General features: G+C 42.5%; 1 protein-coding gene across 1 annotated transcript; it reads left to right on the top strand.

Annotated features, from left to right (window-relative positions):
• The first annotated feature begins 1,455 nt into the window (after nucleotides 1-1,455).
• On the top strand, nucleotides 1,456-7,468 carry slc25a33 (solute carrier family 25 member 33). Its single transcript, XM_076042514.1, has 7 exons — nucleotides 1,456-1,660; nucleotides 3,140-3,319; nucleotides 4,298-4,375; nucleotides 5,383-5,483; nucleotides 5,785-5,851; nucleotides 6,723-7,003; nucleotides 7,108-7,468. The coding sequence occupies exons 1-7, from the start codon at nucleotides 1,620-1,622 to the stop codon at nucleotides 7,305-7,307; spliced, it is 948 nt and encodes a 315-aa protein (XP_075898629.1). The 5' UTR covers nucleotides 1,456-1,619; the 3' UTR covers nucleotides 7,308-7,468.
• The last annotated feature ends 4,644 nt before the right edge of the window (nucleotides 7,469-12,112 follow it).

A 12,112-nucleotide genomic window follows, 5' to 3' on the forward strand; every position in this document is an offset into this window, starting at 1 on the left:
CTTCAGTCTCCACCAGATGGGGCAATTTCACTGATGCAGAAACTCAGACGCTTCACTTTAATCCCTAAACCAGTTTTATATGGGGAAGAATTTCGTTTTAGAGGCACACAAACACAGTCTTTTGGCAATATGTCACAATAGCAGAATTGATGCTTGAAATATAGCTGTCCAAATTGGCTTTGCCTCGCCAGTCATTTCTGCAACTGCCATAATTTTTCATTTTATAGCTTTGTTTTGTTTTTAATTTAAAAAAATAAATAAAAATGTGTTATGTGTTCCTCCAGCGCCACATCTAAACTGCAAGCAGATGCGAAAGGAAAGCAGTGTGTCCTGCTGCAAGGGTAGTGGGGCAGGATGAAATTAGATCATTCATGGCGAGAGTAGGTGGCGGAGCCAGTTGTGTTATGTAACACAAACCAGCCACTCCGCCTAGTAGGAACTTGAAAACCATAAGAGGACATTGAAGGCGGATCTCAAAGTAGGGTTAGCTTAGTTATTCCTTCTTTTGCACTGCTGATGTTACACAACAAAACAATGTTTTGAACAGAAGGGAATGTTTAACGGGTCTGACGAGGCTTATAAGCACAACAACATAGATATTTCCTGGCAGGAAAAACAAGGTGATAAGAATGTGCTTTGTCCGTGTTAACGCCCTAGTTATTTTCAGGGTCACAGTGATGGTGTACATTATATTATTGCGCCCAGGTGCAATAACACTCATAGGTTGAGAGCACAAAAGTATAACTCGTGAGATTGTGTCCCCTAAGGCCCTAGTGTGTTTTGTTTTTTTTGCACACCTCGATTAGTTCGCAGAAACTGTTATGTCCACGACTCGTAAATGTCACATCTAAAAGGCTTGAGTTGGATAAACTGAAAAATTGTGGTTCGGCATCATATCCTCTTTTGACGTGACATGAACATTTGACATCCACATGTATTTGTGCAGTTTGCACACGTTTCTTGAAAAAACTGTATTTATATTTATTATTTGTTGTTTTTAAACGCGTGTTTAAAAACGACCTGCTGTCATTATTAAAAGAACAGCATGTGTATTCCTTTTTCTCTGTGGGAGACGTCTTTAAATGTTAACACGCGCGCGCGCGCGCGCACGCACACACACACACGCACACACACAAACAATATGGCGACCAGGATGATTACATAACTTTTTTTTTTCAAGCGTTATTGAAGAAAAAAAAAACGGTGTCGTGACACATTTTGTCGCTCTTCAGCTTTTTTTCAGACATTAAAGCGCCCGGTGGTCACGTGACTGCGGTGAGGTTCAAAGACATGTCCTGTTGTTTTCCCGCAGTTGGTCTTAATTGTGTAACACGAACCGAAGGACAGCGCACACGGTGTCAAACACGTGTGCTGACGTCACAGACAACACCTCCGTCCGGCCCACTGACGTCACGGACAGAAGATCTTCAGAGCCGCAGGCCCGGCCCACCACCGCTGAAAGTCACACTGGTTCACCGGGGATCGCAGCATCGCCACGCAGCTTCCCACCATCGCACCTTCTCAACGCCGCCGCACCGATTTAAACCGAAAATTGCATTGAATTTAAACAGGATCATGGCGGTCGTCTAAAAAAGGTTGGGGAACAAAAGAGAAAAAGGATGGCACAGAAAGACACGCTGCTGCATCTCTTCGCCGGGGGGTGAGTAGTGTTGCTGGCTAACGCCGCTACTTCCGTATCGCTCAACCTAGTAATGAATTAGGGTGATGTAACACGGTGCAATGCGACACCGCGTTTCTCCTCTTTTACCCACCTTCTTTAAAAAACAGATTAATTAAGCAAACCTACGCGGGCATTGTTGTTAAGGAGGACGGTGTGTTGGACCTTGTGTACAGTTCGTCACAGTACAGAGACAGGGCGCAGCTAGCACGGCTGCTAAAAACTCGCGTTAGCTTAGCGCGAGCTTCCGAACATGCAGCGAGCCAAACGCCTTGTCAGTTACTCGCACCCGCACGTACATCGTATAGCTAAACACGATTTTGTCGGTTTTGAATATTCATTTAAGAATTACCTTTAAGAGCTTTCCTTATCGTTGGTCACATGTTGTCCATGTTACATCGTATGTATCACCATATCATCACACCAAATGTATTTTTGCTTGCTCACAGATTCATGCCTGATAAGGGCTGATACAGTTCTGAATTTTAATTGCTCTTCATTGGCTATTCTTACGATAGCCCTTGAGTTACTATGTGTGCTCGTTGTAATTTGACTGCCAGTCTGATTTTACGTAATATCAAGTAGCACATGTCCCTCGTGCTCATGTGTAACCTGATCCCCATTGGGTCGCGTCGCAATTTGATTCATTGCCGCTCACCCACAATAGACTACACTCCGAAAAAGTCAGGAGAACTGCGAGCTAAACGACTCAACCATATGTCAAGGTCAAATGTAAACGCTGCTGGTTTTTGCAGAAATACACGCCATTTCAACCTTGAGATGTAAATATGATCCTTCAGACGAGGTAGTTTCAGCTGCAAGCTGCCCCATTCGTATCTAAACCCACTCGTTCTTAAGGCTTAAATCTCCTCGTGGCACGGGACAATGTATTCAATGACTGGTGTGATTTCTTTGCTCTTTCAGTCTCTGTGGCCAGTGTTCATGGTCCAGCAAATAGTTGCATCCTAGGTAGTTTTTCTTTGGAAGAGGTTGTCAGTAAATATTGTGTCATTACGAAAGCTTGGAGTGAGTAGTCGCCTCTGGGGTGGTGAAGTGAGTTCTTGTTTGTGAAGCGTCAATATGTATAAGGTCAGGTGTAACTTTGGTTAAGATGTTCCTCCCCTCTCGTTTGCCTCAGTATAATCTGTTCCAGACTCCTAAGCTGGTTTGTCAATCGCAGTCGGAACAGGAGCAGACACAGCGGCAAGGGAACAACTATCTAACTATCTTTAGGATTGTTGTGTTCCGAGCGTTACCCCGCACGACAAGTGCAGTTATGAGAGAACCCGAACCGTGTGCCCTAAATGTGTCTGCTTTACTGCAGCAGAACATGAGGCCAGTCCATGACCATAATTGGCCTCTGTTCTCCCAGTCTTGTCGGGGGGGAAGAAAACACTGCTACGCTGGAATTTCTTAATTGGCATCACATTTTTTATTTTTTTGCGTGTCATCAATTTGTAGGTGTAGTGGTACAGTGGGGGCTATTGTGACCTGCCCTCTGGAGGTGTTGAAGACACGTCTGCAGTCCTCGGGCCTTGCCCTGAGACCCGTTTTCCAGGTCCAGCTGGGAACCTTGAGTGGCACCGGCACCGGGGTTATCCGACCAGGGACTGTTACACCCGGGCTTCTGCAGGTCCTACGGTAAGATGGTTTCCCCCTCTTTAATGTAGCTCTCAGTCGAGACTGTTGCATTTGCATTTGACAGACAACATGATGACTTGTTCCCCACAAGATCACCGCTGCACCGGAACCACAACGTGTGGCAAATATAATTGCTATTTGGTCAGAGGTGGCTTTCTGGGTCTTAGCCTCAGATACGTCTGTGTTTATACCTGACTCATCAAGCTGTTCATATTCAATACACAATCAAATACTCTGCAGAGCGACTAAATTGCTTACCTGACTCATCAAGCTGTTCATATTCAATACACAATCAAATACTCTGCAGAGCGACTAAATTGCTTCTGGCTTTCATGGCCTTAAATCCTGCAGGGATTAAGTTCACAGCATTCAGCCTTCATTTGATATCTTTAGCCAGCTGTTTGCGAGGGACAAAAACATGCTTTTTAACCAGGCCACAACATATACTTGAAATAATTTTGCTATCTGAAAGTAAATCGTGTGCACACCTGCATAGGCTGGCGTGGAGTGAGGTGTAATTAGAATCAGATGATTGGAGCTTTAACCTGGACCCATGCAGACTTAAAACATACTAAAAAAGACGTACAAATGCCTTCAGGCACGGCATAAATTAAGTTGGCTTTGAACATCTGAGCTGTTGCAGAATGCCTCCTGCATGTCTGTCTACATGCTCTTTGTTTCAGTGGTGGTTTTACTGTAGGCATTAGAGTGAGAAGGGTGGAATGCTGCTGAGGAGATACAGTGTGGATTACAGAAACTAATTGCAAGTGCGGTCGCACACACTAACACCTGGCAATGACGTTGGCTTCCTAAGAGTTCACAAGCCCTGGGACATATCCACTGCCAGAGGGAGCGAGTGTCTCCATGGGGTTGGCGGAAAACCTGCTGCGACACTTATTCAGAGAATGTAAATGCAAATGTTTTGAGTACTTTGTCATATTTAGTATTAAGCCTTTTAAATCGCTGTCTTTGTTTCAGATCAATTTTAGAAAAGGAGGGACCCCGGTCACTCTTTCGAGGTCTAGGACCAAATCTTGTTGGCGTGGCCCCTTCAAGGTACAGTGAAATTCACCCCGCATGCCAGTGCTGTTCAGCCATTCAGTCTCCAAACATGTCCCTGCACTTCTGGGTCGCAAAGTCCTCACGCTATGTGGCAATAAATTGGAATAACGCACGCACGCACGCAAGCAAGCACAAAGTGTCCTCCTGGCCCAAAACAATAAACAAAGCAAAGGCCAAGTGGGCGGAGTCTGGTTGGAGTCTGTGTCACTGGGCTCTAACCTCAGGCAGTATAGAAAGACTATAAAGACTACAGTTTTTTTTTTTTTTTTACCATTTAATGGTTGAAGGTATCCAGTGACTATGTAAACCAGACGTTGTTTTTGCTGCACCAACTTCTGAAGAACCAGCAGCTTTTGTTTTGACTGTCAGCTGTTAACTGTTAAGTAACTTCTATTTTTCTGCTGGAAATATTTTCATTCAAACAAAATTTATTTTGAGTTTTATGAGGCAACATTTTGTCTAGTCACACCTGTTTCAAGATTAGTCCAAACAAATGGACGGTACCTACTTGGTTTCTCAGAAATGATCTGTTCTAAGCGGCGGCGAGGTCGCTGCGGAGTGAACAGCGCTAATGCACTCGGAAGGGCGGGGATTAGACTCCTAAGTGTCTGGTAAACAGACTGACGTCGTGGCCTTTGTGAACATTTCCCATGCTGACCCGAGCCCTGCATGTAGCTCGCTAATTCTGCTGTCCCTCCATTTATCTGGCCAACTTGGACCAGCGTCACGCTGCAAATGGCACTCTGGCCCGCGGCACCGCCTGCTGCTTATTCAGCCCATTCTGCTGCGCCGACGGTCTGTTCCAGAAGCCGAGCAGTGATAGCAGGCGTCCGGGAACAGATTGCTCTGGATGCGCCGTGTCAAAAAGCCGCTGCCAGTCCAAACGGAATCATTATATAATTTCCCTGGTCTTATAAAACCACATTCTAGTGGAAGCTGCAGGATGGCACTGACGGCTGCCTGCGTGATAAAAGTTCTGATCAGTTTCTTCTGTCTTTCAGAGCCGTTTACTTTGCTGCATACTCAAAATCTAAAGAGATCTTCAATGGACTGTTTGTCCCAAACAGTGGACTGGTGCACATGTCCTCGGCCGGAGCTGCAGGTGAGCAGTGTGCATGCTTCCTTATTGCCACAAACATGATGAAAGTGTCTTCAGATGTTAATTGTTGTCCATTCAGGTTTCTAGCAAATAGGTTTCCCTCAATTTTAGTCTTTATTTTTTTGTCCCTCTGTACGCATGTATTTTTAGGTTTGTTAAACATTAAAAAATGCAATACAACATGTTTTTACTGATAATATTTTCACACATTCTTACTGTTTTTATAATTGTCTCCAAGTGTTGCTGGCACCTTATGTAGAATTTTCGTGAGAGTAATAAATGCTTCTTTCATATGTGTCTTCAGCCTTCGTTACAAACTCCCTGATGAATCCCATCTGGATGGTCAAGACCAGGATGCAGCTGGAGAAAAAGTTTGTACACTCTTACGTCTCCCCTACGTTCTGTGTCGTTGCCTTTAGCCTCGTCCGTCGAGGTTTAGTGGCCGCTGTATTTTGAAATCCTGGCTCAGTCAAAATGAAAATCACAAGCCGTGCGACACAAGTTTCCAAGCACAGCGTGTTCACCGCCTGATAACACCCCGCTGGAACATCCCCTACTCCAAGGTTCACTCCCACAGATGTCCCCACCAATGCAAATTGAAAAAAAAAAATTCTGACATGGCAGAGGCTGCCTGCAGTTCCAGACATGCCACATATCTCTTCTTGATATGCCCCTGGCATTTGTGTGAAACTATCTGTCTTATTTTGAGGACGTAGCGAGAGAGAGAGAGAGAGAGAGAGGGCGAGAGAATATGTGCCCTTTCAAAGATCCCCACCTCCAGCTTGACCAATCGCAGCGCTGACCTTGGGTTATGAAGTGTGTAGAGCTGATCTTGTGACCGGCCTCCATAAATACTAATGCTGACGCACTGTCCTGCTCGCAAGAGGAGAATCTATATTTACTTTACCGAGTACAGGGCAGTGGTGTTCTGTGAGGTCACAGGAACAAGTAGTCTCCTCACCTCTGTCTGTAAAGGACACCCCCCTGCTGTACAAAATGGTGGCTTTATGAGCAAAATCAAGGAAAAGGAGGTGAAGAGTAATTCCTTGTGGGAGTAGTTACTCTTTGGACCTCATAACCCAACTTCCTTATAGGGTGAAAATTAGTCAGAATCTTGTAATCGTTCACCAAATTCCTTCAATGTCTGTAAATATATCTGAACGAGTTGACTGGTAAAGAATTCTGAATGGAATTGGATTGAAAATCTCCAGCTAATGTGAGCAACCCTCTTGACTTTGGCAGAGCCCGAGGGGAGAAGAAGATGAACGCCCTGCAGTGTGCCCGCTATGTTTACCAAACAGAGGGGATCCGAGGCTTCTACAGAGGCCTGACTGCGTCCTATGCCGGCATCTCGGAGACAATGATCTGCTTCCTCATCTACGAGACGCTGAAGAAGAAACTGGCAGAGCGCCAGCTCACGTCCCCGGGCACCGAGATGGAGAAAGGAGCGTCGGACTTCCTGGGCCTCATGTTGGCGGCGGCTGTTTCAAAGGGTTGTGCGTCCTGCATAGCCTACCCACACGGTACGCACGCACGCATGCATCCCTCTCTTGCCAACATCGTGATGAAACGCCAGCTGTTTATATTTAGGTAACTAATTTTAGCCTGTTTTGTTTTGTCTCTGCAGAGGTCATCAGAACGAGGCTGAGAGAGGAAGGCAGCAAATACAAATATTTCTTCCAGACGGGGAGGTTAATAGCGGTGGAGGAAGGCTACGCAGCTTTTTACAGAGGACTGGTTCCACAGCTGATCAGACAGATCCCCAACACGGCCATCGTCCTCTCGTCTTATGAACTCATTGTCCATCTGCTGGGGGAGTCAAAGTAAAGCGGAATTTTCCAAATTGAAGTCAAGAAAGACCGGGGAAAAGACTGAGAACGCAGCACACGCGTTTGTGTTCTACAACAGAGACTTGGTGGAACTGTGACAAGTTGGACCGTTTTCCAAAGAGCGAAACACATTATTTTAGCATTGGCTTGACATTTATACACACACATATATATATATATATATATATATATATATATATATATATATATATATATATATATATATATATATATATAAAGAGGAAGTAGTTTTATTTTGAATATTGCTTCCAACCCTGTGAAAAATATCATTATGTTAGAGACTAGTGTTAAGTTAACTAAGTTATTTTATGTTTTGTTATTGTCTGACAATGGCTGTTTTTTTTTTCTTTTATCAGTGGCATGTTCCTGCACATGTGATACACAAGACTTCTGAAGATGGCTCATTTAGTCAGAGTTGAAAGTGCTTCTAATAGAACTGTTTGCAATGTAACGACCGCACAAATCAATCCGGACTTCTGGTTCACATCGGCAGTGTTTGTTTTGAAGTTTGGACGACCTGCATCTATCATACTTTTCATACTAGCACACACTCAAATGCATATGTGTGTGTATGTATATAACTATATACATATATATAAAAACAGGTTAATTGTATGTTTTTTTGTGAAAAACAGGCACCTTTTATAATACAATGAGACAGATGCTTATTTGACCAGTGGCTCAATAAAATGCATCAACAAACTGATCTGTGACTCATTCATTCATTCATTCATTTTCCATACCCGCTTCTTCCTGAGTTCAGGGTCACGGGGGTCTGCTGGAGCCTCTCCCAGCTGTCAGGGCAAAGGCAGGGTTCACCCTGGACAAGTCGCAAGTTCATGATCTGTGACTCATTGTCTTCTTAAAAACAAGAAGTTGGCACAGATCGAAGGTTACCTCGGTTCAGATCCACAGGAAGCCGCAAGCGTCAAAAACTTATGTAATTTGTTGGCCTGTTATGAAATACGATACTGTGATAATGGCTTTCAAGTCAAACATTGTTCCAAAAACATGCTGCATGGTCTTGGATTTGCCACATCTTGCAGGACACTAAACATGTGGCGCACACTAAAAAGTTGTTCCTGCTTCAGTCTCAGAGGATCATTTTTATTCTCACCAGTACTTGGCAAGAATACTTGTTTGCGATGCAGATTTCATGAAACATTTAATAAACTAAGTCTAATGGCTGAAAACAAAAATTCAAGCACTTGAGTTACAGCCCAACTTTAATGTATTTAACTGAAATGAACCTTCTAGACAAAGACTCTAGACTATATTGCGTATATTAAGTCGATGGAAATAGACACAATGGATTCTTCTTCAAAAACAGTCACACTGTTTCTCGTGACTTCGAGGGAGGATGTGAGTTGGTTTCTGTTTTCCTTTTTCTTCTGCCAAACTGTTATCTGTTTTTCCTTCTTCCCTGTCTTAACATGTACCAGAGTCTCCTTGGCTGTCATAGGGACAATTATTTTCTTACATAACTGTTGCCTAAAATTGTGTCCCAAATGTCTGAAAAATTAAAAATCAACATACTGCAGTGTGTTGATTTTTCAGGGCAGAAAAATACTTGTATCACCCTGCCTTGGCTGTCATAGGGACAATTATTTTCCTTACATAACTGTTCCCTAAAATTGTGAAAGTAAGTAACAATTAAAGCTGCAAACAGCAAGAGACTCAGCCTGCAGTATCCTGCCACCGCCTCTCCCCTGCCATTGCTGGGGCACAGTCCACAAAAATACTCACCAAAATGAGCGTCCTATGATTTTATAGCATGAGACGGACTGGTAGAATGCAAAATCTGTATGTTGTTGTTTTTTCAGGGGCAAAAAATATTTTAATCACCCTCAAACTCACAGTGATGACCATCTTATGATAGTTTACCATTATATCGAGCGATAGAAATCAAAATCTCATCGGTCCGGAAACTGCAAAAAAAAACCAAACAAACAACAAAAAGCAATGACCAAAAAAACTTTCATGGTGCCAGAACTGGCAGAAACTCACTGGGATGACTGTTATATGATAGTCTTGAATAATATAGTGTGATAGAAAAAGCAAAATCTCATCAGGTCTGGTAATAGGAAAAAACAACATATAACAGTAGTTGGTGTAGTTTTTTTCTGGGACAAGAAAATGAAAGTGCCAAAACTGGCAGTAACTCACCGAAATGACTGTCATGTATAGTTTAGCATTAGATGGAGGGGTAGAATACAAAATCTCCATATGGCCTAAACTAAAATCATACTATTGTTTTTTTCAAGAGGAGAACCAACTGGGATATGAACCCTCATCTCCTACACCACAGTCAGAGATTCAACCTACTTCAACCACTATGATAGCCTGATGAATATGGAGGTAATAAGTAACCCTAGCTGTACCGCCAGTCGCCATGTTGGAACACAAAACAATAAACTGTTTTATGACATTATACAGTGACATGTATATATATATATATATATATATATATATATATATATATATATGTATATATATATATATATATATATATATATATATATATATATATATATATATATATATATATATCTCCATATAATTCAATCTTCTTGATTTGAACTGGTTATGACCTTCTATTTTTTCATACTTTTTGTGGAAATGAGTTGAAGAATCTTTTGTTTTGGTCACTCATTATCCTTTGTTTCATTTAATATTTTTGTTGTTGTGTATGTATCTCACACTTTACAGTTCTTTGGGCATCAGCACTGATTGTGAGGTGCAAAGGTGACTCCAAACACGGAGATCACAGGATTGAAACCCAGGGTGAACCAACGGTATTACACTTTGGTGTGTGTCTCCAAACCAAACAAATATTAAAATTAACCAATTTTAAAAGAGAGATAAGTTTTTTTCTAATTCAAACTTAGACGTAAAATGCTTCAGCTCCACTTGTTGTATTAAACTTGTACAAAGTAGAGTTTATTTCTTCCTGCAGCCACAGTTCAAGAGTCCAGTGGTGAAATGCACCAATGTGAAATCATTGTCGTCAGGTTAGGTTAGCTCAGTGGTGAGGCTGCTGACTCTGGTGTGGGAGACCAGGGTCAAAACCTGATCTCCACTGTGAGGAATGTGTCTGCCTTTTAAAGTAGAAGTGCAAGAAAATAAAACATCATCTCGTCAGAACAGTCAGCCCAGGCTAGAGGGAGGTTGACTTTGGTGCATAGGGTTGTTGGTGAAATCCTCCACAAATGCCTTTTGTGTGCGTGTGTTTTAAATCTCCACTGGAGACGACACCACAATGCAAACATGACGTTAAATAAGGCATGTCTTGATTGCAAACATCAGATGACAAGATTATTTGACTCAGGAAACCGATGAGTGTTTAAGCCACACCCACTTTATATAGGTCACCACTTAATAGGTCACCACTTAATAGGTCACCACCACCGAAATCATCATCCAATGATAGTTTAGCATGAGAGACAGAGGTACAATGCAACATCTCAACATCTCAACCGAAAATCGAAAAATCGACATACTGAAGTATGTCCTTCATAAGTAAGTCCACATACTATATGACAGTAGGTTTTTTTCAAACAGAACAGAACAGCACACTCCCAATGTGTCGGAGGTCAAACGCCTGGGTTTTTGTCGCTTGCCTCTATATCTTTCCTAGTGGCCGTTATAGGCCCATTGAAGTGTTTTTTTTGGTCTGTGGGAGGCGAATGTTTCCATTTTCTCTGCATTTTAATGAATTATTTTCACCAGTTCTGACCTGCTTGCCAAATATAGTAAGTTTTGAGGCATGTTCAGGGATATGACATTGGGGTTTGCCGAGAGGAAGAACAAGAAACATGACACTTCATTTGGGAATTTACCCTGGCAATAGACCTGTTTTGTTCCAGAGCTGGTTTTACCGTTGGGTTTAGTCTGTAATTAAATGCTGTTACTTTGTCTTTGTTCTTTTTACTCTACTGCTGAGTCGTAAAGGCTTTGTCATCCCCATTGGGAAAGACTTGTCTCGTTTCCACATAACAGAACGACAGAAAGAAAGAAGAGCTTGATGAGACTTTTTCATTTCCTCTCCCTGCTCCCCAAGTCACGTTTTCTTGGTAAGTTGTAAGTTGTAAGTTATTACTCTTGAGAACTCAGAGCATCAAAAAATACTGTTCCAAGTAAAGTAAACCGTGTAACTAAGGTTGTGATTAAGTTACACCTTTTCACCTGAACTACCTATTATCTGCATGATACTGCTGCAGGTGATGACCATGACGACGGGAGCTGGAGAGTGAAGTTCTGGGAGTCTTGGTGCCATCGCTTCATCTTTGCCATCGGGATCTGGACCTTGGACTTGATTTAACAGTGGATCATGTGCCATTCTGGACTCTTGGCCTCCCAAACATAGACAAACACACCCAGTGGCTAGACCACCCCACCACTTAACATTTAGCCTATTTAAATTTTAGAATAGTTTGATGTATACAACACAACAACATCTATTTATATACATCTACATGTTTATATTGTTATACCTCATATGCTTATGTGTGTCTTTTTGTATTTGTATTGTGAATTATTTATGTTTAAATGTCTACATCTACATTGTGAGAGGTTTGTTGTTAACCCTGCAAGTCACTCTGGCCTGTCTGCCACTATGGCTATTTCTATGTTTCACCCGCTGTCTCTCTCACTCTACATTTTTTGTATTTCCTTCTCACCACAACTGTTCATAAGCAGATAACGGCCCTCTGGAGCCCGGATCTGCTCTAGGTTTATTCCCACAGGGGAGTTTTTCCTGGCCACTGTTGCACATTGCTTGCT

This window comes from Nelusetta ayraudi, unplaced genomic scaffold (assembly GCF_046127955.1).
Source record: "Nelusetta ayraudi isolate G7.1 ecotype Tasmania unplaced genomic scaffold, CSIRO-AGI_Nayr_v1 ptg000070l, whole genome shotgun sequence".
NCBI lineage: Eukaryota > Metazoa > Chordata > Actinopteri > Tetraodontiformes > Monacanthidae > Nelusetta > Nelusetta ayraudi.